This window comes from Mobula hypostoma, chromosome 2 (genome assembly GCF_963921235.1).
Source record: "Mobula hypostoma chromosome 2, sMobHyp1.1, whole genome shotgun sequence".
NCBI classification, from domain to species: domain Eukaryota; kingdom Metazoa; phylum Chordata; class Chondrichthyes; order Myliobatiformes; family Myliobatidae; genus Mobula; species Mobula hypostoma.
Genome location: NC_086098.1, coordinates 235,789,503 through 235,817,376, shown reverse-complemented (window position 1 = coordinate 235,817,376; position 27,874 = coordinate 235,789,503). Strand labels below are relative to the sequence as shown.

Sequence of the window (27,874 nt, the reverse complement as noted above, 5' to 3'; positions counted from 1 at the left end):
GACTCTACTCCGGTTTTTTCCCCTCAGGGTTGACTCCAAAAGCCTTTCCCATGGGTGGATATAGCCACAAGGCAGCAGAGGTTTGAGACATGAGTTTTCTTTCTCCTAGATGAGCTGCCACTGGTGGCTGATGAGCCCCATCTGCCTAACACAACTGGTTTTGAGTCACGTAATCCACATTTGTCCCTTCTCGAGTCAGTAGAAGTGGTTCAGCCAAGCTTCGTATCTGGACCATACATGAAGGTCAGGAGCTGGACTTGGTTTTCAGAGGCTATTTGAGATGCACGCCATCAGGAGCATTAAATAGGTAGTGGGAGCTTATTCCCATTACCACCCTGGGCTGCGACAACCTTAAAGAACCAACTTATGGTAATATGGCAACACACATCAAAGTTGCTGGTGAACGCAGCAGGCCAGGCAGCATGTCTAGGAAGAGGTATAGTCGACGTTTCAGGCCGAGACCCTTCGTCAGGACTAACTGAAGGAAGAGCTAGTAAGAGATTTGAAAGTGGGAGGGGGAGGGGGAGATCAAAAATGATAGAAGAAGACAGGAGGGGGAGGGATGGAGCCAAGAGCTGGCCTCCTGTCCCAAGATCCTCTCATATCCCTTTTGCCTATCACCTGTCCAGCTCTTGGCTCCATCCCTTCCCCCCCCCCCCGTCTTCTCCTATCATTTTGGATCTCCCCCTCCCACTTTCAAATCCCTTACTCAGTTAGTCCTGACGAAGGGTCTCGGCCTGAAACGTCAACTGCACCTCTTCCTAGAGATGCTGCCTGGCCTGCTGCGTTCACCAGCAACTTTGATGTGTGTTGCTTGAATTTCCAGCATCTGCAGAATTCCTCGTGTTTGCTAAGGTAATATGGTCTAAGATCATAAGATTAACTATTCGTCAGAACGACATCAAATGTGCAGTGAAATGTGTTGATTGTGCCAACAACCAACGTAGTCTGAGGATGTGCTGGGGGCAGCCCACAAGTGTCAGCATCTTCAGGCACGAAAATAGCATGTCCACAACTCACTGACATACGTCATCGGAAAGTGGAAGGAAACCCGAGCACCCAGAAGAAACCCCCGTCGTCACGGGGAGAACGAACGAACTCCTTCCAGGCAGAGTCAGAAATTGAATTCTGATCTTACAGCCAGTGCTGTACGGTGTTGTGCTAACTGTGGTGCCATCATGAAGTGAAGGACTACAGACAGCAACAAGCTTCAGAAACTGTCAGATTCATTTGTTTATCACAAGTACAGTGAAACGTACAGCGAAATGCACCATTAGCGCCAACAACCAACGTAAGCAAAGGATGTTCTTGGGGCAGTTCACAAATGTCGCCACACATTCTAATGCCAACATAGCATACCCACCATGAGGGATATAGATAGGTTAAGTGAGAGGGCATGGGCTGAGTAGATGGAGTACAAGGCCATCCAATTAGAAGGGAAAATGCTATTATTTAAATAGCGCTGTTGTGCAGAAGTACTTGGGAGTGGTACTGATGAATTGCAAAAAGCTGGCCTGCAAATTCAACTGGTTATAAAGAAAACAAAAAGAATGTTGTTTTTTCTTGCTGGAAATATTGAGTTTAAGAGCAGGGAGGTAATGTTGCAACTGTACAGGGTACTAGTGAGGCCACATCTGAAGTACTGTGTGCTGTTCTGACCTCTTTTCTTGAGGAAGGACATATTATCCTTGGGGGCAGTGCAGAGGCGGCTCACTGGGTTGATTCCAGAGATGAGGGGGTTAGTCTAAAGGGGGAGGTTAAGCCGCTTGGGACTACACTCACTGAAATTCAGAAGAAAGAGAGGGATCTTACAAAAACATATAAAATTATGAAAGGAATGGATAAGAAAGAGGCAGGAAAGTTGCTTCCACTGGTAAATGAGACGAGAACTAGAGGACATAGCCTCAAGATTCGGGGAATAGACTTTAGATGGAGCTGAGGAGAAAATGCCTTTCCCAGAGAGTAGTGAATCCTCTGCCCAGGGAAGTAGAGATTTTAATTCTACCTTATTAGATATATAGAAGACATTGTTAACAGAAGAATTAGGGGGTTATGGGGAGGAAGTCAGGTAGGTGGAGCTGTGTCCATGGCCATCTCGGCTGTGGTCTTACACAAAGCCAGAGCAGATTCAATCGGCCCGTTGGCCAACTCCAGCTCTTGTTTTTAATGCTCCAAAACAATGTGAGGCAAACATGCAACAAGCAACGAAACAAACCCCTTCTCACCCATTGGGTTCCGAGCCCAGACTAAATGAGTCAGGAAAACACACGTCAGCACAAGGGAGTCTGTTAGGTGTAAGAACTTACCCACATCCCGTCCTCCTCTGGGCTCCATCGATCTGGTTTCTCCTGTAACAATAGCACAGATCCTGAGTATCAGTTATCACCCGTCATCTGTGGTCCGGAGAGGTTGTGTGTGAGGTGTGTGGCTGAGGGACATCAGTGACCATGGAATGGAATAGTGGCCACGTCCCAACTTTCTGACCCATCCACCCTGCATCCGGAACCTAGTCCCCATTGTGAGGGCATGCTTCCATTGTACAAATGTGTTAGACAATTGATAAGCAAGAATCCACTAACCACACCGAGAATCTCAGCCAAATCAACAAGTTTAGTTTAGGCCCAGGTGATTAACATCTCCCAGAAACTTCTAGCTGCATTACTAACTGGAAAACAGGGATTTATGGATGTTCGGATTAGCAGTCAGAGTGGCCAATCAACCCTGCAAGACCGCTCAATGCAACAAGCCCATGACTGATTTACATTATATCCCAAATTCCATGGTCACATTTCCCTACTGTAGACTTTTACCAACTACTAGACACCCCCTGCTTATCACAGCAGTCCTTTTCCGCTTTAATATATTCACAGAGCTGCTCCTCTGCCCTTTGACAGAGTTTTAAAAAATAAGTAAAATACGTATTAATAATCTAGAGCATGGATATAATCCCTTCAGCCCAATTCAATCCTGTTGACCATCCAATTCACTTGCATTAAGTCCAGACGCCTCAAAAACTTACCTGTTCAATTTACTTAAAAACTTTGGTATTGTACCTGCCTCAACTAATTCCTCAGGCAGTTCTTTCCGTAGATGGACCACCCCCAGGTGAAGAGGTTACCACTCAGTTCCCTTTTAAATATCGGCCCTCTCTCCTTAAGGCTATGGCCTGTAGTTTTCAATTCCTTTTCCTTAAGAAAAGACTGTGACTGTAAACCCATCTCTGCCTCAGATTATTTTACAAACTGCCATATGTAGGCCCCTTTCACTCTGATGCTCCAAGGTAAAAACTGCTGGTCTGTCCACTCTCTTTGGATAACTCACACCTTTGAAACCTGGGAAGACTCTCATGCACCGTTTTTTGTAGTCTTTGTATTCAATTCTTCAACACGATCCTAAGCACGCACACGTAGGGTCAGACAGAGTGAAGCTCCCTGCACACCGTCCCGTCACACACTCCCAGGGTCAAACACAGAGTGAAGCTCCCTCCACACCATCCCATCAGACACCGCCCCCCCCCCCAGATTAGACACAGAGTGAAGCTCCCTCCACACTGTCCCATCACACACTCCGAGGGACAGGCACAGTGTAAAGCTCCCTCTACACCATTCCATCACGTAGTACCAGAGTGAACCTCACTCTACACTCTCCTGTCACAAACTCCCAGGGTCAGACAGAGAGTGATGTTTCTTTACACAGTCTATCACCCATTCCCAGAATTAGACACAGAATGAAGCTCCTTTTACATCGTCCCATCACACACTCCCCGGGTCAGCCACAGAGTGAAGCTCCCTCCACACCATTCCATCACACACATACAGGTTCAAACACAGAGTGAAACTCCCTCTCTACCATCACATCACACACCCCTGGGACATTAACAACATGAGCTGGAATATTTTGCAGATGACCAGATTCAAGGGATGTAGTCACTGGTTGTGTTCCATCCAGGTGGATACCCGTGTACCCCAAAACCTCATCCTGATTAACGGACTCCAACAACTTCCCAACCACTGAAGTTAAACTAACTGGCTTATAATTTCCTTTCTTCTGCCTCCCTCCCTTCTGAAAGGGTGGAGTGACATTAGAAATTTTCCAATCCTCAGAAACCATGCCAGGATCTAGTGACTCTTGAAAGATCATTACTAATGCCTTCACAATCTCTTCAGCCACCTCTGTCAGGATCCTGGGGTATAGTCCATCTGGTCCAGGTGACTTATCTACATTCAGACTTTTCAGCTTCCCATGAACATTCTCATTAATAGTAAGAGGAGAGTGACTCGCAGACATTAGGCTTTCAACTTCCTCAGAGGACTCACAGAGCCAGCACTCTGGTCATTGTGCCTCTACTTCCATTACTGCCTGGTTTTGTCACAGTAACCCTTCATACTCATGAAGAATCCTTCTCTGAAAATTCGTAAACTCTTTCCAGGAGAGTGCTCCCTTGTTCCGCATTTTCCCTCAAAGAAAATATTCTTTCAAAACCTATCAGAATGTATGTCCTGCTGAAGGGTCTCAGCCCAAAATGTCAACTGTACTTTTTTCCTGGCCAGCATTGTGTTTGTGTCGCTTGGATTTCCAGCATCTACAGATTCTCTCTTGTTTGCCATCAGGCTGTCATATATTTAATCACATTCCCTCACACCCATACAGTCAGAGTCCTACAGCCATTTGGTCCCACCGCTGCAGGTGTGAGAACTTACCCACATCCAGTCCCCAGTTTTGTTCCATCCTTCTTCCTTCCACTGTAATAATACAGCAGATCATTAGTGTTTGACAGTAACACAAAACCCCAGTTATAAAACCCATACTGAGACGGAGGAAGACGTGAACATACAGAATAGAAACAGGAATAGGAAACTCAGCCCAGTGATCCAGTTCGCCATTTAATCAGACCGCACCTGACATCACTGAAATCTCAACTCCATATTCTAGTTTTGTCACAGTGACCCTTCACCCTCTTCCTAATGACAAACTTTCCAACATCAGCATTGAAAGTATTTGCTTTCCCTACCCTTGAGGGAGAGAGTTTCACAGACTCCTCACCCTCGGTGAGAAGTAAGATTTGATTCATCACCGATTTAAATTGCCCATTGGTAAAGCGTGACACCCAAGGTTGAGATTCTCTCCCAACACCCATCATAATGAGTACCCTCAGGATTTGTATTTCTACATATCCCAGCTAACTTTCCCCAAACTGTAGAACACAGAACATAAAAATCTACAGCACATTACAGGCCCCGCAGCCCACAACGTTATGCTGATCATGTAACCTGCTCATACCCTCTATTTTTCTAACCTCCATGTACCTGTCTAAGAGTCTCTTAAAAGACCCTGTTGTGTCCACGCTCCCTATCTCTCTCTACACCATCCCATCAGGCTCTCCCATGGTCAGACACAGACCGAAGCTCCCTCCACACTGTCCCATCACACTGTCTTGGGACAGTAACAATATGAGGTGGGTTTTTTGCAGATGACCAGATGCAGGGGATATGAATCTCCGTCACAGACTATGGGTGGATTTTTACACCTCAACACTGTTTTGAGTCCAGACCAACCGAGTCAGAACACCCGTCACCACAAGGTAGTTTGGTAGGAGCGAGATCTTACCCACATATAGTCCATGGATGAGTTCCATCCGGGTGGATATTCCTGTAATAGTCCACAGGATCATAAGGCACAGGAGCAAGATTATTCTATTCAGCCCATCAAGTTTGCTCCATTCCATCATGGCTGATTTATTATGCTTCTCGATTCCATTCTGCTGCATTCTCCCCATAACCTGCAATGCTCAGACTAATCAAGACTAATCAACCTCAGTGTTAAATATACCCAATTGCTTGCCCTCCATGTCTATTCCACAGTTTCACCACCCTCTGGCTAAAGAAATTCCACCTTAGCCCTGTTTCTAAATGTACTCCCCGTATTCTGAGCCTGTGACCTCTGGTCCTTGGCTCACACACTATAGGAAATATCCCCCTGGCATCCAATATACCAAGGCCTTTCAATAGTCAATAGGGTTCAGTGAGATCCCCCCTTCATTCTTCTGAACTTCACCGAGTGCAAGAAGTGCATCAAACAATCTTCATACATTAACCCTTTCATTTATGGAAACATTCTCGTGAACCTCCTCTGGACTCCCTCCAATCCTAGCACATTTTCTCTTAGATTCGGACTGAACACAGTTCACAATGTTCCAAAGGCAGTCTGACTAATCACTTACATAGTTTAAGCATTATTTTCTTGTACTTGTATTAGATTCTTCTTGAAATCAATGATAACATTGCATTTGCCTTCTTACCACCAACTCAATCTGCAAGTTAACCTCTGGGAAATCCTGCACAATGACATCCAAGTCTCTTTGGACTTCTGAATTTTGAATTTCCACCCATTTAAACTGTAGTCTACACCTTTATTCCTTGTACAAAGTGCATGACCATACATTTCCTTACACTATATTCTATCTGCCACTTTGTCTATTTTTCTAATACAACCAAGTCATTTTGCAGACTCCCTGCTTCCTCAACAAAACCTGCCTCTCTACCTACCTTTGTATCGTCTGCAAATTTGGCCACAGAGCATCAATTTTGTCATCTAAATCATTGACATATAATGTGGAAGAAGTATTGCCAATACTATCCCCTGTGGAACACATATAGTCATTGCCAACCAATCAGAATAGCAGACTTATTCCCACTCCTTGCCTCCTGCCAATGCTCTATCTATGTTTCTATCTTTCCTGTAATACCTTGGGCTGTTAGCATGTTAAGCAGCCTCATGTGCAAGGACCTTCTGAAAATTCAAGAAAACAGTATCCACTGACTCTCCTTTGTCTTATCTGCCTCAAAGAATTCCAGCAGACTTGTCAGGCAAGATTTCCTCTCGAGGCAGCCATGCAGTGTCCCATTTTATCATGTGCCTGCGAGAACCCTTAGTCACATCCTTAATAATGGCCACAACATCTTCCAAACCACTCAGCTCAAATTAACTGGCATATCATTTCCTTTCTTCTGCCTCTCTCCCTTCTGAAAGAATGGTGTGACATTAGCAAATTTTCAGTCCTCAGTAATAATTCCAGGATCTAGTGAACCTTGAAAGATCATTACTAATGCCTGTACAATCTCTTCAGCCACCTCTTTCTGAACCCTTGGGTGTACACGATCTGGTCCAGGTGACTTATCTACTTTCAGACTTTTCAGCTTTCCAAGCAAACTCCACTCTGTCTATTCCTGATGAATTGAAATAGTGAAGTAACATTTGCACTTGGACTCACAGATATCTGGCTATCAACTTCCCCAGAAGAATTGCAGAGATGATGCTCTAGTCATCAGGTCTCTACTTCCATGGCTTCCTAGTTTTGTCGCGGTATCGCTTCAATCTAATGAAGTATTTTCACACGAAAACATGTAACCTCTCTGCTTGCACTGTTCTTTCCGGGCGAGACTTGCAAAGAACATTTTCCTGATCTCCGGGCTAATCCAGCGGATCCATTATTGAACAATATTCCCTCGTTCTAGATTATCCCTCAGGGAAAACATTGTATCAGCATTCAATCGTCCAGTCTACACATGTCAGGCTGTTTAATCACGTTCCCTCATACCCATACAGTCATGGAGTCCAACAGCCACTGTTGCAGGTGTGAGAACTTACCCACATCCAATCCCCAGATTTGTTCCGTCCTTCTGCTTTCCACTGTAATAATACAGCAGATCATTAGTGCTTGATGCCAACACAAAACCCCAGTTAGAAAACCCATGCTGTGACAGAGGAAGATATGAACATACAGATTAGGAACAGGAAAAGGAAACTCAGCCCAGTGATCCAGTTTGCCATTTAATCAGACCATGCCTAACATCACTAAAATCTCAACTCCACACTCTAGTCTTGTCACGATGACCCTTCACTCTCTTCCTAATGACAACCTTTCCAAAATCAGCATTGAAAGTATTTGCTTTCCCTGCCCTTGAGGGACAGAGTTTCACAGACTCCTCACCCCTGGTGAGAAATAAGATTTGACTCATCAGTGGTTTAAATACTGGTGCCCATTGGTAAAGAGTGACAACAAAAGTCGAGATTCTCTCACTACAGAAACATCCGCTCCTTAGCCATCATAATGAGTACCCTCAGGATTTGTATTTCTACCCATCCCCGCTAACTTTCCCTAAACTGTATAACACGGAACTTAAAAATCTACGGCATATAGCCCTCTATTTTACTAAGCTCCATGTACCTATCTAAGAGTCTCTTAAAAGACTCTATTGTATCTGCCTCCATCACAGAGTAAGAGAGTGAAGCTCTCTCTACACCATCCCATCAGGCTCTCCAATGGTCAGACACAGGGTGAAGCTCCCTCCACACTGTCCCATCACACTCTCTTGGGACAGTAACAATATGAGGTGGATTATTTTGCAGATGACCAGATGCAGGAGATATGAATCTCCGTCACAGACTATGGGTGGATTTTTACACCTCAACACTTTTTGAGTCCAGACCAACCGAGTCAGATCACCCGTCACCACAGGGTAGTTTGGTAAGAGCGAGATCTTACCCACATATATTCCATGGATGAGTTCCATCCGGGTGGATATTCCTGTAATAGACCACAGGATCATAAGGCACAGGAGCAGGATTAATCTATTCAGCCCATCAAATTTGCTCCATTCCATCAAGGCTGATTTATTATCCTTCTCAATTCCATTCTCCCCATAACATTTAATGCTCTGACTAATCAAGAAACTATCAACCTCAGCTTTAAATATACCCAATTACTTGACTTCCGTGGCTATCTGTGGCAATAAATTCCACAGTTTCACCAGCCAGTGGATAAAGAAATTTCACCTCATCTCTGGTTCTAAATGTACTCCCCGTATTCTGAGGCTGTGACTTCTGGTCCCAGGCTCACACACTATCGGAAATATCCCCCCGGCATCCAATATACCAAGGCTTTTCAATAGTCAATAGGGTTCAGTGAGATCCCCCCTTCATTCTTCTGAACTTCAGCGAGTGCAGAAGTGCATCAAGCAATCTTCGTGCTTAACCCTTCCATTACCAGAAACATTCTTGTGAACCTCCTCTGGACTCTCTCCAATCCTAGCACATATTCTCTTAGATTCGGACCGAACAGTGCTTCCAGTGTTCCAAAAGCAGTCTGACTAATCACTTACATAGTTTAAGCATTACATTCTTGTACTTGAAATCAATGCCAACATTGCATTTGCCTTCACACCACCAACTCAATCTGCAAGTTAACCTTTAGTGTATTCTGCACGATGACATCCAAGTCTCTTTGCACTTCTGATTTTTGAATTTCTTCCCATTTAAGCTGTAGTTTACACCTTTATTCCATGTACAAAGTGCATGACCATACACTTCCTTACACTATATTCTATTTGCCACTTTGCCCATTTATCTACTACATCCAAGTCATTTTGCAGACTCCCTGCTTCCTCAACAAAACCTGCCTCTCTACCTACCTATGTATCGTCTGCAAATTTGGCCACAAAGCATCCATTTTGTCATCTAAATCATTAACGTATAATGTGGAAGAAGCATTGCCAATACTATCCCTTATGGAACACCTATAGTCATCGCAAACCAACCAGGATAGCAGACTTAATCTGACTCCTTGCTTCCTGCCAATGCTCTATCCATGCTTGTATCTTTCCTGTAATATCTTGGGCTGTTAGCAGGTTAAGCAGCCTCATGTGCGGCACATTTTCAAGAGCCTTCTGAAAATCTATGAAAGCTGTACCCACCGACTCTCCTTTGTCTTTTCTGCCTCAAAGAATTCCAACAGAATTGTCAAGGCAAGATTTCTTCTCGAGACAACCATGTGAACAGTGTCCCACTTTCTCATATGCCTCCAAGAACCCCGGAGACTCATCCTTAATAATGGCCACAACATCTTCCAAACCACTCAGCTCAAATTAACTGGCATATCATTTCCTTTCTTCTGCCTCTCTCCCTTCTGAAAGAATGGTGTGACATTAGCAAATTTTCAGTCCTCGGAAATAATTCCAGAATCTAGTGAATCTTGAAAGAATATTACTAATGCCTGTACAATCTCTTCAGCCACCTCTTTCTGAACCCTTGGGTGTACACCATCTGGTCCAGGTGACTTATCTACTTTCAGACTTTTCATCTTTCTAAGCAAACTCCACTCTTTCTATATCTGAGGAATAGAAAGAGTGGAGTAACATTTGCACAGACATTGGGACTTAAACTTCCCCAGAAGATTTGCAGGGCTGGTGCTTTTGTCATCGGATCTCTACTTCCACGGCTGCCTGGTCTGGTCACAGTATCGCTTCAATCTAATGAAGTATTTTCCTATGAAAACATGCTACCTCTCTGCTTCCACTGCTCTTTCCAGGACAGACTGGCAAACAACATTTACCTGATCTCCAAGTTAAACTGGCGGATGCATTATTAAACAGTATTCCCTTGTCCTAGATTATCCCTCAAGGAAAATATTATATCGGTATTCATTCGTCCAGTCTACACCTGTCAGGATGTTTAATCACGTTCCCTCACACCCTTACAGTAATAAGAGTCCGACAGCCACTGTTGTAGGTTTGAGAACTTACCCACATCCAGTCCTCAGATTTGTTCCATTGTTGTGCTTTCCACTGTAATAATACAGCAGATCATTAGTGTTTGATGCCAACACAAAACCCCAGTTATAAAACCCATGCTGTGACGGAGGAAGACGTGAACATACAGATTAGGAACAGGAATAGGAAACTCAGCCCAGTGATCCAGCTCGCCATTTAATCAGAAATCTCTGAAATCTCAACTCCATATTCTAGTCTTGTCACAGTGACCCTTCACCCTCTTCCTAATGACAACTTTTCCAATAACAGCATTGATACTATTTGCTCTTCCTGCCTTTGAGGGACACAGTGTCACAGACTACTCACCCTCTGTGAAAAATAAGATTTGACTTATCACTGGTTTAAATTGTGGTGCCCATTGGTAAAGACTGACACACAAGGTCGAGATTCTCTCACTACAGAAACACCTGCTCCACATGCATCGTAACGAGTACCCTCAGGATTTGTATTTGTGCACATCCCCGCTAACTTTCCCCAAACTGTATAACACAGAACTTAAAAATCTACAGCACATTACAGGCCCTTCAGCCCACAATGTTGCGCTGACCGTCTAATCTGCTCATAGCCCTCTATTTTCCTCAGCTCCATGTACCTATCTAAGAGCCTCTTAACAGAAACTTTTGTATCTGCCATCCCCACATAGAGTAAGAGAGTGAAGCTGTCTCTACACCATCCCATCAGGCTCTCCCATGGTCAGACACAGAGCGAAGCTCCCTCCACACTGTCCCATCACACTCTCTTGAGACAGTAACAATATGAGGTGGATTATTTTGCAGATGACCAGATGCAGGGGATATGAATCTCCGTCACAGACTATGGGTGGATTTTTACACCTGACTGTTTTGAGTCCAGACCAACCGAGTCAGAACACCCGTCACCACAAGGTAGTTTGGTAGGAGCGAGATCTTACCCACATATATTCCATGGATGAGTTCCATCCGAATGGACATTTCTGTAATAGACCACAGGATCATAAGGCACAGAAGCAGCATTAATCTGTTCAGCCCATCAAGTTTGCTCCATTCCATCATGGCTGATTTATTATGTTTCTTAATTCCATTCTCCTGCCTTCTCCCGATAACCTGTAATGCTCTGACTGATCAAGAAACCATCAACGTCTGCTTTAAATATACCAGAGTAGGAAAAGAACACTCAGCCCAGTGATCCACTTCGCCATTTAATAAACCGTGCCTATCATCACTGGAATCTCAGGTCCACAGTCTAGTCTTATCACGGTGACCCTTCACCCTCTTCCTGATGACAACCTTTCCAACATCGGCATTGAAAGTATTTCTTTCCCTGCCTCTTGAGGAGGGAGTTCCACAAATCCATCACGCTCTCTGAGAAGCAACACACATAAAAATTGCTGGTGAACGCAGCAGGCCAGACAGCATCTATAGGAAGAGGTACAGTTGACGTTTCAGGCCGTGACCATTCGTCAGGATTAACTGAAAGAAGAGATAGTAAGAGATTTGAAAGTGGGAGGGGTGGCCTCCAACCTTATGGCATGAACATTGACTTCCATTAATGCCCCACCTCCCCTTCCTACTCCATCCATTATTTAATTTATTTTTTTTTCTCCCTCTCCTTTTTCTCCCACTGTCCCTCTCACTATACTCCTTTCCCATCCTCTGGGCTTTCCCCCTCCCCCTTTCTTTCTCCCTGGGCCTCCTGTCCCATGATCCTCCCATATCCCTTTTGCCAATCACCTGTCCAGTTCTTGGCTCCATCCCTCTCCCTCCTGTCTTCTCCTATCATTTTGGATCTCCCCCTCCCACTTTCAAATCTCTTACTAGCTCTTCCTGCGGTTAGTCCTGATGAAGGGTCTTGGCCCGAAACGTCGACTGTACCTCTTCCTAGAGATGCTGCCTGGCCTGCTGTGTTCACCAGCAACTTTGATGTGTGTTGCTTGAAATTCCAGCATCTGCAGATTTCCTCATGTTTACCCTCTCTGAGAAACAAGATTTAGTGAGCCCATTGGTAAAGAGTGACACCCAAGTTCGAGAGTCTCCCGCTAGAGAAAAAAATCCACTCCATATCCATCGTAACAAGTACCCTTAGCATTTGCATTTTTACCCATTTCAGCACAGTTACCCCAAATTCTAACAGAGTCATGCTCTCACTACATCATCCCATCAGACACTCCCAAGGTCAGACACAGAGTGAAGATCCTTCTCCACCATCCCATCACATACTTCAAGGATGAGACACAGAGTGAGGATCCCTCCCCAATCTCTCATCACACATTCCCATGGTCAGATACAGACTAATCTCCCTCCACACTGTCCCATCACTTCCTCCAGGGATCAGATATAGAGTAAAACTCCCTGTCCACCATCCCATCACACACTCCAGGAGTCAGACACAGAGCAAACCTCCCTTCTCCTCATAGTTTTTAATGCTGTGACTCATCAAGAAATTGTCAACCTCCACCTTAAATATACTCAATAAGTTGACCTCCACAACCATCTGTGGCAATAATTAACTGTGGCTAAAGAAATTCCTCCTCATCTCTGTACTAAACACATTCCCTCTATTCTGACTCAATGACACTGGGCCTTCAAGTTCCCCAGAGGACTCACAGAGCCAGTGTTCAGGTCCTCAGACGTAAACTTCCATGGCTGCATAGTTTGGTTAGAGTAACCCTTCTATTGGCATTGGTGGGTTTAAAATATGGAAGAAAATGTCGAACTCTAATGGGTCAAGGACAGTGGAACCAGACAGATCTATTGTTTTTGTTGCTGCCACGTGCTTGGAGATAGAGGCCCTCATTTTGTTGAACTGTTTTTCATCCTCCACTTTGTAATATGAAGTTGCTTTGCTTTCTGTGTTTTAAAGGAAGCACTATGTTGCTTCTGGTAATCTGCAGGACTAGAGATACTTTCCAAATATGAAGTTACTTGTGAATTGCTTTTAATTTAATATAACATGAAGTTTTGTGAATGTTGGGTCTGTGCCTGCTGGAGTGTTTGAGCTGGTTACTGAAGAGAACAAAGCTCCATAAATCATCGAACGTCACTTGCTGGGAAGAGGGCAATAAATGGCCTGCAACAGAGCCAACAAAAAGGTGTGAAAGGTCAATCAGATGACCTACAGCCAATGACACTGGAATGCAATATTTAAATTGGTAAGGAATGAATATAAAAGTGGACACATCAAGTATGCTATCAGCAAAAACTCTCTCAAAAGATCAACCATCGCAAGAAAGAATCTTCACGCCTGAGGGTGGAAGAAGAAAGGATAGATCCCCTATTCTGGTGTTATAAATTGGACAATTTGTCTGAGTGAGTATTGGTACAAAGGGAACAGCAGAATTCATATTCTAAATTGTTGGCCCGGGGTCAACATAGTTCTGTTGTTGTTTGTGCAGACAGTAAAGTGTGAGCTTCCATTAATTACAAGTTGCATAGTAAGTTTCTTAACCTAGTTCCATTAATGAATGGTTAACACTTCATACTAATGAAGAACTTTTCGCCAAAAATCCGTAAACTCTCTGTTTCCACTGTTTTTGCCAGATAGACTTCCAAATATTTCCCTTAACTTAATTTTAAATTGGCGGATGCATTATTAAACAGTATACCCGAGTTTAGATTCTCCCTCAAGGAAAACATTGTATCGGCGTTCATTCACCATGTCAAAACCCATCAGGGTGTTGTATGTTTAATCACGTTCCGCTGCACACACACAGTCAGAGAGCCCTATAGCCATTCAGCCCATCTGCTGGAGGTGTGAGAACTTACCCACATCCAGTCCCCAGTTTTGTTCCATCGTTGTGCTTTCCACTGTAATAATACAGATCATTAGTGCTTGACACCAACACAAAACCCCAGTTATAAAACCTATGCTGTGACAGAGGAAGACGTGAACATACAGAATAGAAACAGGAATAGGAAACTCAGCCCAGTGATCCAGTTCACCATTTAATCAGACTGCGCCTAACATCACTGAAATCTCAACTCCATATTCTAGTCTTGTCACAGTGACCATTCACCCTCTTCCTAATGTAAGGGTTTCTTCTTTTATGTCTTACATGTTCAAGGAGATCTGTTTTTTTTTGTGAGAATGATGTAATGGTCTTTTGGAGGTCACCTGATGTGATTTTTCTGCCGATGTGAGGTCACGTGATGACATGTGCCCCGTGACTATATAAGGGTCGACCCAGGTGACGCAGTTAGTTTTTGAGTTTGTAGATTTCCAAGTAGAACATGTTGTGCCTCCGTTTCTTGTTGTGTGTTTGTTTTTGTGACGCAGTTTCATTTTTAAAACGGAAGGTGCGTTCTCTTACAAGACATTGTATTATTGGACTGGAAATTTGTGACTGGAAGTGCCAGTTTACTCAATTCCGACAGTTTTGAAGGGAGAGTGAAGAATTCATCGAAGTGAAGGATCGAGAGAAGTCGGCATCGTTTGACAGTTTAATAAAGAATCGACCTTATTGAGTCTTCGTTGAAGAGAACCTGCATTGAGATAACTCTTGCAAAAGGGCAATGAGTTCATGCAAAAAGGCTCTCTCTCTCTCTAAAGGAATTTAAAGTCAGTTGATTAAAACTGCTTATTTTCGGCATCGGGAATCCTGTGGACAGAACTATATCTGACTGTATCGCTTTAAGAACTGTTTCCGCATTTAACGCTTTAAGAACCAGAGCCAAGTGGAGTTGATGAACTGCTGCGTACCTGTTTACCTCCGGTTAAAGTTTTCCTTTGTTTTTTTTCCCTTATCGTTTATACATGTTTAATAAATGTTTGGTTGTTTTTATAAAACCTGTCTCGATTAATATTCATTGTTGCCAGTTACATAACATATGTTACTGCTAAGGTGAATAAAATGGCTTCTCTGTACTGTTAACTGCTGAGACAGTGGTTCTCTATAGCAGTATGTTTGGATTATAATTAGTGATAACGGGACTTGTATTCATTTGTTAACTATTTGGGATAGATGTATTCTTTCTGTCTGTGTGAAAGCTGTTAGTTGCGCGGGCTGTGGAGAGAAGGGGCAAGGAGGATGAAGAGAGAAAACATGGCTTGAGGAGACGGTTGCCGGACCCGCTGGGCCTGGGCTCGGGGTGGGAGCCTAGGGGTCGATGACGAGCGAAGGAGGATCAGCAACAGGGAATCTGTGAGCTCCAACGTTTGTGCACTGGACATGTTTATGAAATTATTTACGCCTTTTATTTGTTTTCCTTTTCTTTTGTTCTCTACTAACCCCATACTTAAATATAAAATCTTAATCGTTTAACCGCACATTGTGGACTAAAGGTTATTTCAGGTTACTGATGTTACACAGGGGACACGACACACAGCATCCACACAAACTTGATTACCCAGTTTGGCGGGGCCAAAGGCTGCTATCCCCAGAAGGGAGCGAGCTGAGCGAGCCTGAGGCTTACCAGGGGGCTACACTGATGACAAACTTTCCAAAATCAGCATTGAAACTATTTGCTTTCCCTGCCCTTGAGGGAGAGTTTTCACAGACTCCTCACCCTCGGTGAGAAATAAGGTTTGACTCAGCACTTGTTTAAATTCTGGTGCCCATTGGTAAAGAGTGACAGCAAAAGTCAAAATTCTCTCACTACAGAAACATCCGTTCCACCCCCATCGTAACGAGTACCCTCAGGATTTCTATTTGTACACATCCCCGCTAACTTTCCCCAAACTGTATAACACAGAACTTAAAAATCTACAGCACTTCACAGGCACTGCAGCCCACAATGTTGTGCTGACTGTCTGACGTGCTCATAGCCTCTATTTTCCTAAGCTCCATGTACCTATCTAACAGTCTCCTCAAAGACTCTATTGTATTTGCCTCCCCCACATAGAGTAAGAGAGTGAAGCTCTCTCTACAGCATCCCATCAGGCTCTCCCATGGTCAGACACAGAGTGAAGCTCCCTCCACACTGTCCCATCACACTCTCTTGGGACAGTAACAATATGAGGTGGGTTATTTTGCAGATGACCAGATGCAGGAGATATGAATCTCCGTCACAGACTATGAGTGGATATTTACACCTCAACACTGTTTTGAATCCAGACCAACCGAGTCAGAACACCCGTCACCACAAGGTAGTTTGGTAGTAGCGAGATCTTCACCCACATATAGTCCATGGATGAGTTCCATCCGGGTGGATATTTCTGTAATAGTCCACAGGATCATAAGGCACGGGAGCAGCATTAATCTATTCAGCCCATCAAGTTTGCTCCATTCCATCATGGCTGATTTATTTTCCTTCTCAATTCCATTCTCCTGTCCTCTCCCCAAAACCTGTAATGCTCTGACTGATCAAGAATCTATCAATGTCAGCTTTAAATATACCAAAGTAGGAAAAGGATACTCAGCCCAGTGATCCACTTCGCCATTTAATAAACCGTGCCTAACATCACTGAAATCTCAGCTCCGCAGTCTAGTCTTATCACGGTGACCCTTCACCCTCTTCCTGATGACAAACTTTCCAACATCGGCATTGAAAGTATTTCCTTCCCTGCCTCTTGAGGAGGGAGTTCCACAACTCATCACCCTCTCTGAGAAAAAGAGATTTAGTGAGCCCATTGGTGAAGAGTGACACCCAAGTTCGAGAGTCTCCCACTGGAGGAAACATACACTCCACATCCATCGAAACGAGTACCCTCAGGATTTGCATTTGTACCCATCTCCCTTCAGTTGCCCCAAAGTCTAACAGAGTCACGCTCTCACTACATCATTCCATCAGACGCTCCCAAGGTCAGACACAGAGTGAAGATCCTTCTCCACCATCCCATCACATACTTCAAGGATCAGACACAGAGTGAGGATCCCTCCACACTGTCTCATCACACATTCCCATGGTCAGACACAGACTAATCTCCCTCCACACTGTCCCACCACTTCCTCCAGGGATCAGACAGAGAGTAAAACTCCCCCTTCACCATCCCATCACACACTCCAGGAGTCAAACAGAGATACCCCCTTTCTCTTCATTTTAATGCTGTGACTAATGAAGAAACTACCAACCTCCACAACCATCTGTGGCAATGAATTCCACAGATTAACCACCCTCTGGCTAAAGAAATTCCTCCTCATCTCTGTACTAAACACATTCCCTCTATTCTGACTCAACGACATTGGGCCTTCAAGTTTCCCAGACCCAGTGTTCAGGTCCTCAGACATAAACTTCCATGGCTGCATAGTTTGGTTAGAGTAACCCTTCTATTGGCATTGATGGGTTTAAAATATTTAAGAAAATGTCAAACTCTAGTGGGTCAAGGACTGTGGAAGCAGACAGATCAATTGTCTTTGTTCCTGCCATGTGCTTGGAGATAGAGGGTGACATTTTGTGGAACTGTTTTACATCCTCCACTTTGTAATATGAAGTTGCTTTGCTTTCTGTGTTTTAAAGGAAGCACTACGTTGCTTCTGGTAATCTGCAGGACTAGAGATACTTTCCAAATACGAAGTACTTGTGAGTTGCTTTTAATTTAATGTAACATGAAGGTTTGTGAATGTTGGGCCTGTGCCTGCTGGAGTATTTGAGCTTGTTACTGAAGAGAACAAAGAGCCATAAATTATTGATTGTCACTTGCTGGGAAGAGGGCATTAAATGGCCTGCAACAGAGCCAACAAAAAGGTGTAAAAGGTCAATCAGATGACCTACAGCCAATGACACTGGAATGCAATATTTAAATTGTTAAGGAATGAATATAAAAGTGGACACATCAAGTATGCTATCAGCAAAAACTCTCTCAAGAGACCCATTCATCGCAAGGGAGAATCCCCATGCCTGAGGGTGGAAGAAGAAAGGATTGATCCCCTATTCTGATGTTATAAATTGGACAATTTGTCTGAGTGAGTATTGGTACAAAGGGAACAGCAGAATTCATATTCTAAATTGTTGGCCCAGGGTCAACATAGTTCTGTTGTTGTTTGTGCAGACACAATAAACTGAGCTTCCATTAATTACAAGTTGCATAGTGAGTTTCTTAACCTAGTTCCATTGACAAATGGTTAACACTTCATGCTAATGAAGAACTTTTCTCCTAAAATCCGTAAACTCTTTCCACTGCTTTTGCCAGACAGACTTCCAAATAGTTCCCTCATCTTCATTTTAAATTGGCAGATCCATTATTAAACAGTATTCCCAAATTCTAGGTACTCCCTCAAGGAAAACATTGTATCGGCATTCATTCACCATGTCAAAACCCATCGGGGTGTTGTATGTTTAGTCACGTTTCCCTGCACATACACAGTAAGAGAGCCCCATAACCATTCAGCCCATCTGTTGTAGGTGTGAGAACTTACCCACATCCAGTCCCCAGTTTTGTTCCATCGTTGTGCTTTCCACTGTAATAATACAGCAGATCATTAGTGCTTGATGCCAACACAAAACCCCAGTTATAAAACCCATGCTGTGACAGAGGAAGACATGAACATACAGATTAGGAACAGGAAAAGGAAACTCAGCCCAGTTATCCAGTTTGCCATTTAATCAGACCATGCCTAACATCACTGAAATCTCAACTCCACACTCTAGTCTTGTCACAATGACCCTTCACCCTCTTCCTAGAGACAACCGTGCCTAAAATCACTGAAATCTCAGCTCCACAGTCTAGTCTTATCATGGTGACCTCTTCCAAATGACAAACTTTCCAACATCGGCATTGAAAGTATTTCCTTCTCTGCCTTTTGAGCAGGGAATTCCACAACTCATCACCCTCTCTGAGAAAAAGAGATTTAGTGAGCCCATTGGTGAAGAGTGACACCCAAGTTCGAGAGTCTCCCACTGGAGGAAACATACACTCCACATCCATTGAAACGAGTACCCTCAGGATTTGCATTTGTACCCATCTCCCCTCATTTGCCCCAAAGTCTAACAGAGTCACGCTCTCACTACATCATCCCATCAGACGCTCCCAAGGTCAGACACAAAGTGAAAATCCCTCTCCACCATCCCATCACATTCTTGAAGGATCAGACACAGAGTGAGGATCCCTCCACACTGTCTCATCACACATTCCCATGGTCAGACACAGACTAATCTCCCTCCACACTGTCCCATCATTTCCTCCAGGGATCAGACAGAGAGTAAAACTTGCCCTTCGCCATCCCATCACACACTCCAGGAGTCAAACAGAGATACCCCCTTTCTCTTCATTTTAATGCTGTGACTAACGAAGAAACTACCAACCTCCACAATAAGTTAGCCTCCACAATCATCTGTGGCAATGAATTCCACAGATTAACCACCCTCTGGCTAAAGAAATTCCTCCTGATCTCTGTACTAAACGCAGTCCCTCTATTCTGACTCAACGACACTGGGCCTTCAAGTTCCCCAGAGGACTCACAGAGCCAGTGTTCATGTCCTCGGACATAAACTTCCATGGCTGCATAGTCTGGTTAGAGTAACCCTTCTATTGGCATTGGTGGGTTTAAAATATTAAAGAAAATGTCAAACTCTAGTGGGTCAAGGACTGTGGAAGCAGACAGATCAATTGTCTTTGTTCCTGCCATGTGCTTGGAGATAGAGGGTGACATTTTGTGGAACTGTTTTACATCCTCCATTTTGTGAGATGGAGTTGCTTTGCTGTCTGTGTTTTAAAGGAAGCACTACGTTGCTTCTGGTAATCTGCAGGACTAGAGATACTTTCCAAATAAGTTATTGCTGAGTCATTTCTGATATAATGCAACATGAAGGTTTGTAAATGTTATGGTCTGTGCCTGCCTGGAGTATTTGAGCTTGTTACTGAAGAGAACAAAGAGCCATAAATTATTGATTGTCACTTGCTGGGAAGAGGGCATTAAATGGTCTGCAACAGAGCCAACAAAAAGGTGTTAAAGGCCAATCAGCCTACAGCCAATGACACTGGAATACAACATTTCAATTAGTAAGGAATGAATGTAAAAGTGGACACATCAAGTATGCTATCAGCAAAAACTCTCTCAAGAGACCCATTCATCGCAAGGGAGAATCCCCACGCCTGAGGGTGGAAGAAGAAAGGATTGATCCCCTATTCTGATGTTATAAATTGGACAATTTGTCTGAGTGAGTATTGGTACAAAGGGAACAGCAGAATTCATATTCTAAATTGTTGGCCCAGGGTCAACATAGTTCTGTTGTTGTTTGTGCAGACACAATAAACTGTGAGCTTCCATTAATTACAAGTTGCATAGTGAGTTTCTTAACCTAGTTCCATTGACAAATGGTTAACACTTCATGCTAATGAAGAACTTTTCTCCTAAAATCCGTAAACTCTTTCCACTGCTTTTATCAGACAGACTTCCAAATATTTCCCTCATCTTCATTTTAAATTGGCAGCTCCATTATTAAACAGTATTCCCGAGTTCTAGATACTCCCTCAAGGAAAACATTGTATCGACATTCATTCACCCTGTCAAAACCCATCAGGGTGTTGTATGTTTAATCACATTCCCCTGCACATACACAGTAAGAGAGCCCCATAACCATTCAGCCCATCTGTTGTAGGTGTGAGAACTTACCCACATCCAGTCCCCAGTTTTGTTCCATCGTTGTGCTTTCCACTGTAATAATACAGCAGATCATTAGTGCTTGATGCCAACACAAAACCCCAGTTATAAAACCCATGCTGTGACAGAGGAAGACATGAACATACAGATTAGGAACGGGAATAGGACACTGAGCCCAGTGATCCAGTTCACCATTTAATCAGACCGTGCCTAACATCGCTGAAATCTCAACTCCATATTCTAGTCTTGTCAGAATGACCCTTCACCGTCTTCCTAGAGACAACTGTTCCAGTAACAGCGTTGACACTATTTGCTCTTCCTGCCTTTGAGGGACACAGTGTCACAGACTACTCACCCTCTGAAAAATAAGATTTGACTTATCACTGGTTAAAGAGTGACATCTAAGGTCGAGAATCTCTCACTACAGAAACATCCGCTCCACTCCCATCGTAACAAGTACCCTCAGGATTTGTATTTCTACACACCTCCACTAACTTTCCCCAAACTGTGTAACACAGAACTTAAAAATCTACAGCACATTACAGGCCCTTCAGCCCACAATGTTGTGCTGACTGTGTAACCTGCTCATACCCTCTATTTTTCTACCTCCAAGTACCTATCTAAGATTCCCTTAAAAGACCCTGTTGTGTCCACCTCCCCCACATAGAGTAAGAGAGTGAAGCTCTCTCTACACCATCCCATCAGGCTCTCCCACGGTCAAACACAGAGCGAAGCTCCCTCCACACTGTCCCATCACACTCTCTTGGGACAGTAACAATATGAGGTGGGTTATTTTGCAGATGACCAGATGCAGGGGATATGAATCTCCGTCACAGACTATGGGTGGATTTTTACACCTCACTGTTTTGAGCCCAGACCAACCGAGTCAGAACACCCGTCACCACAAGGTAGTTTGGTAGGAGCGAGATCTTACCCACATATATTCCATGGATGAGTTCCATCCGGGTGGATATTCCTGTAGCAGACCACAGGATCATAAGGCACAGGAGCAGGATTAATCTATTCAGCCCATCAAGTTTGCTCCATTCCATCATGGCTGATTTATTATGCTTCTCAATTCCATTCTGCTGCCTTCTCCCCATAACCTGTAATGCTCTGACTGATCAAGTAATTATCAACGTCGGCTTTAAATATACCAAAGTAGGAAAAGGATACTCAGCCCAGTGATCCAGTTGCCATTTAATAAACCGTGCCTATCATCACTGAAACCTCAGCTCCACAGTCTAGGCTTATCATGGTGACCTCTTCCAAGTGACAAACTTTCCAACATTGGCATTGAAGGTATTTCCTTCTCTGCCTCTCGAGCAGGGAATTCCACAACTCATCACCCTCTCTGAGAAAAAAGGATTTAGTGAGCCCATTGGTGAAGAGTGACACCCAAGTTCGAGAGTCTCCCACTGGAGGAAACATACACTCCACATCTATCAAAACGAGTACCCTCAGGATTTGCATTTGTACCCATCTCCGCTCAGTTGCCCCATATTTTAACAGAGTCACACTCTCACTACCTCATCCCATCAGATGCTCCCAAGGTCAGACACAGAGTGAAAATCCTTCTCCACCATCCCATCACATACTTCAAGGATCAGACACAGAGTGAGGATCCCTCCACAGTCTCTCATCACACATTCCCATGGTCATCTCAGTGGATATCCCTGTAATAGATCATAGGACCATAAATCCTAGGAGTACGATTAGGCCATTCAGCCCATCGAGTCTGTCCCATCATTCCATCATGGCTGATTTGTTATCCCTCTCAACTCCTTTCTCCTGCCTTCTCCTCATAACCTTTAATTCTCTGACTAGTCAAGAAACTATCAACCTCCACTTTAAATGTACTCAATGAGTTGGTTTCACCAGCCTCTGGATAAAGAAGTTGCTCCTCATCTCTGTTTCTAAATGCAGTCACCCTATTCTGAGGCTGGGACTTCCAGTCCAATATAAGAAATAAACTCTGGACATTCACTATATCAAGATCTTTCAATATTCAATAGGTTTCAGTGAGATACTCCTCACATTTTTCTCACCTTCAGTGAGTACAAGCCCAGAGTCATCAGAAATTCCTCATACTTTAACTTCTAAGTTTCAGCATCACATTCTTTCTCTTTTATTATATTCATCTCAAAAGGAATGCTAACATTACATTTGCCTTCTTACCACCCACTCAATTTTTAAGATATCCTTGTGGGAATCATACATGATGACACACCCAATTCCTTTTGCACTACTGATATTTTAATTTTCTCCTGTTTAAAAAATATTCAATACCTTTAGTCCTTTTACAAAACTACAGGACCATACAATTCCACACACAACATTCCATTTGTCCCTCTGCCCATTCTCTCTATGTAACTAAGTCTTTCTGCAGCCTCTCTGCTTCCTCAACAACACCTGCCCCTCCACCTATCTTTGTGTTGTCTGCAAACTTGGCCACAAGCCACCAATTCTGTCATCCAAATTATCGACATATAACGTGAACGGAAGCAGTCCCAATACAAACCCACCCTCACCCCATGGAACGCCACTAGACTCATGTGCAGCACCTTGTCCAAGGTCTCCTGAAACCCCAAGTATATAATATCCACTGGTTCTCCTTTGTCTTTCCTGCCTATTATATCCTCGAAGAATTCCAGCAGATCTGTCAGACAAGGTTTCCCCTCGAGGAAACCATGTTGACATTGGGCTACTTTACCATTGGTCTCAAAATACCCCAAAACCACATCCTTAATCTTCCCAACCACTGAAGTCAGGCTTTCTTCTGCCTCCATCCCTTCTTAAAGAGTGGAGTGACATTAGCAATTTTCCAGTCCTCAGACACAATTCCAGAATCTACTGATCCTTGAAAGATCATTACTAATGCCTCCACAATCTCTTCAGCTAGCTCCTTCAGAACCCTGTGGAGTAGGCCATCTGGTCCTGGTAACTTGTCTACATTCAGACTTTTCAGCTTACCAAGCACCCACTCCTTCTTGATGGTAAGAGTGGAGGAACATTTGAACTTGGGCTCAGATATTGAGCCTTCAACGTCCCCAGAGGACTCACAGAGCCGGCACTCTCGTCATCGGGCCTCAACTTACAAGGAGGCCTAGTTTTGTCACAGTAATCCTTGATACTAATGAAGTTTAAGAGTTTCAAGGCACATTTATCATCAAAGAATGTATAAATTATACATCCTTAAGATTTGTTTGCTTGCAGGCAGTCACAAAGCAAGAATCTTGAAACAACCCAATTAAACAAAAATAAAGATGAACAACCAATGAGCAGAGAAAAGGAGAAACAAAACACAAACCATTCAAGCAATAGAAGCAAGTATGAACAGTCCAAACCAAAATGAGTCCTTAGATCAGACCCTGGAGCAGCCTAGAGTAGGCCTAAAGCCTCAGTATCAATAAATCATATTAGCAGGCATGGAGCACAGCAGCCAGGGAAGTCCTCACAGCCTCAGTGCCATGGAGAAAGGAGTGAACATTGTGAGAGAATGAACAAAATCAGCTCTCACCACTGATCCCATCTATCTGAGCCAGAGTTCCAATTGTGCAAAAAGCATCTTATACCTCGCACTAGGACCCAGGCACCACTCCAGCAAAAGGCCCCGGCCTAGAACATGTAGACCAGCGACTTGCTCCAGGCCTAGATTTCACAGCCCAGCTCAAGGTCACTCCTGATTTCTTCAAATCAGCTCAACGCCCAGAGTATCCAAATTCATACCCGGATCAGACCTACGGGCATCAAAACACCTCTGCTTCGATCTTTCATCACCAAATGGCTCACTCCATCTGTGCGATTCTGCAACATACCAGCACGATTCATCCCTCGAATTCACTTCACCCTTGCTCGCCTCTTCACTGTTTGCATGATAACTTACAACAATTTATTTCAGGAAAGGCTTTAATAGCAATACACATCAAAGTTGCTGGTGAACACAGCAGGCCAGGCAGCATCTCTAGGAAGAGGTACAGTCGATGTTTCAGGCAGAGATCCTCCTAGAGACGTTCCTAGAGATGCTGCCTGGCCTGCTGTGTTCACCAGCAACTTTTAAGTGTGTTGCTTGAAATTCCAGCATCTGCAGTTTTCCTCGTGTTAAGGTTTAAATAGCAATACTTTTAGTTGAATTTCTTGCCTTTTGAACTGCCTGTGAGCCATTGCACACATTTGGTACTGCCATCTTACACCCAAGTTTAATGAAGAATTTTTCAGCTTCCTGAGAGAGACTTCCAAACAACATTTGGGTGTAAATATTCAGATCCATTGTTAAGCAGTGTTCCCTAGATCAAAATTCTCCCTCAAGGAAAACATTGTACTGGCATTCATTCAACCACTCAAAACCCATCAGAATGTTCTATATTTAACCACGTTTCCCTGCACATACATTGTCAGAGTCCTACAGCCATTCGGCCCATCTGTTGTAGGTGTGAGAATTTACCCACATCCAGTCCCCAGTTTTGTTCCATCGTTGTGCTGTCCACTGTAATAACACAGATCATTAGTGCTTGACACCAAAACAAAGCCCCAGTTATAAAGCCCATGCTGTGATGGAGGAAGATGTGAGAATACAGATTAGGAAGAGGAATAGGACACTCAGCCCAGTGATCCAGTTTGCCATTTCATCAGACCGTGCCTAACCTCACTGAAATATCGACTCCATATTCTAGTCTTGTCACAGCAACCCTTTACCGTCTTCCTAATGACAAACTTTCCAACATCAGCATTGAAAGTATTTGCTTCCCCTGCACCTCGAGGAAGAGAGTTTCACAGACACAACACACTCTGTGAGAAATAAGATTTGACTCATCACTGGTAAACAGTGACAGACGAGGTAGAGATTTTCCCACTGGAGGGTAAATCCGCTCCACATCAGTCCTAACGAGTACCCTCAGGATTTGCATTTGTACCCATTTCTGCTCACTTTCCCCAAACTTTAACAGAGTGAAGCTCTCTACACCATCCCATCAGCCACTCCAATGGTCAGACACAAGTTAAAAGTCCCTCTCCACCATCCCATCATACACTCCAGGAGCCAGGCACAGAGTGAAGCTCCCTCCACACTGTCCCATCATACACTCCCAAGGTCAGACACAGAGTGAAGCTGTCTCCACACTGGCCCATCATACACTCCCAAGGTCAGACACAGAGTGAAGCTGTCTCCACACTGGCCCATCATACACTCCTGGGATCAGACACAGAGTGAAGCTCCCTTTCTACCATCCCATCTTCGTCTCTCTGGACATTAGCAACCTGAGCTAGTTTATCTTGCAGATGACCGGATGCAGAGGGTTTTAATCTCTGTCACAGACTAAGGGTAGATTTTCACAGCTGAACACTGGGTTCAAGCCCAGACCAACTGAGACAGAACACCCAACAGCACAAGGAAGATCGGTAGGTGGAGAACTTACCCACATCCAGTCTTTGGTTGTGTTCCACCCCGGTGGATATCCCTGTAATAGATCATAAGACCATAAGACATAGAAGCAGACTTAGGCCAATCGGCCCATTGATTCTGTTCTGATATTCCATCATGGCTGATTTATTATCCCTCTCAACTCCATTTTCCTGCCTTCTCTCCATAATGCTTAATTCCCTGGCTAATCAAGAAACTATCGATCTCAGCTTTAACTATATGCAATGAATTCCACAGATTCACCACTTATAGATAAAGAAATTCTTCCTCATCTCCATTCTAAATGCAGTCTCTCTTTCTGAGGTTATGACCTGTGCTCCTCGGTTCAGTAGAGGAACCACAGGAATCATACTGTCCACATCCACTAAATGTAGCCCTTTTCATATTCCATCGTGACATTCCCCCCCTCATCCTTCTGAACTTCAGCGAGCCATCAGACACTCCTCATAAGTTCCCCCTTCAATTCTGGAATAATTCTCGTGAACATCATCTGGATCCTCTCCATTGCCAGGACTGACGAAGGGTCTCGGCCTGAAACGTCGACTGCACTTCTTCCTACAGATGCTGCCTGGCCTGCTGCGTTCACCAGCAACTTTGAAATGAGGAAGAACCCATTGTTACTACCTGTCTTCCATATACTTACACAGATTCTGAAAGAATCTCCAAAATTCTGAAGAAAGTCTGGATTAATACCATCTACAAACCCGTAAGGAAGCTCAAATCCCTGCTTATGCAGTTGAAAGATAACCTGAGACTCAAGACAGCAGCATTTACAGGATTCCATCTGCTTCTTTTCCCTTTCTCCCAATGTGTCAAAGTCTTTCTGCAGACACTTGGCTTCCTCAACACCATCAGCCCTTCCCCTGTTTTTATATCGTCTGCAAACAGGGCCACAAAGCAATCGGTTCCGTCGTCCCAATCACTGACATTCAACAGAAAAGAAGCGGTCTCAATCAGTCTCCTGTGTAACACCACCAGCAACCAACCAGAATAGACTCCCTTTATTCCCACTCTTTGCATCCTGCCTGTCAGCCAATGCTCTATCCATGCTAGTAACTTTCCTGTAATACCATGGACTCTTACCTTGTTAAGCAGTCTCATGTGCAGCAGTTTGTCAAAGGCCTTCTGAAAATCCAAGTAAACAACATCCACAAATTCTCCTTTATCTATCTTTCCTGTTACTTCCTTAAAGAATTGAAACAGATTTGTCAGGCAAGATTTCCTCTCAAGGAAACCATGCTGACTTTGGCTTACTTTATCATGTGCCTCCATGTTTCCTGAAACCACATCCTTAATAATGGGCTCCAACATCTTCCCAAGTTGCAAGTCAGGCTAACTGGCTTATAATTTCCTTTCTTCAGCCTCCCTTTCTTCTTAAAGAGTGGAGTGATATTA

The 27,874-nt window shown here is 43.9% G+C and overlaps 1 protein-coding gene across 1 annotated transcript in view; it reads right to left on the bottom strand.

The window, feature by feature from the left end:
* The window catches only part of LOC134357952 (uncharacterized), a 33,176-nt gene extending 5,589 nt beyond the window's left edge, over positions 1-27,587 (bottom strand). Inside the window, exons 1-11 of the mRNA XM_063069764.1 lie at positions 27,563-27,587; positions 26,475-26,516; positions 18,877-18,918; positions 14,348-14,389; positions 11,518-11,559; positions 10,581-10,622; positions 8,546-8,587; positions 7,648-7,689; positions 5,608-5,649; positions 4,701-4,742; positions 2,307-2,348 (exon numbers count right to left, since the gene is read on the bottom strand). Coding sequence (XP_062925834.1) covers positions 2,307-2,348; positions 4,701-4,742; positions 5,608-5,649; positions 7,648-7,689; positions 8,546-8,587; positions 10,581-10,622; positions 11,518-11,559; positions 14,348-14,389; positions 18,877-18,918; positions 26,475-26,516; positions 27,563-27,580 — 438 coding nt within the window. The 5' untranslated portion in view covers positions 27,581-27,587. The remainder of the gene's footprint in view (positions 1-2,306; positions 2,349-4,700; positions 4,743-5,607; positions 5,650-7,647; positions 7,690-8,545; positions 8,588-10,580; positions 10,623-11,517; positions 11,560-14,347; positions 14,390-18,876; positions 18,919-26,474; positions 26,517-27,562) is intronic.
* Positions 27,588-27,874: the final 287 nt, after the last annotated feature.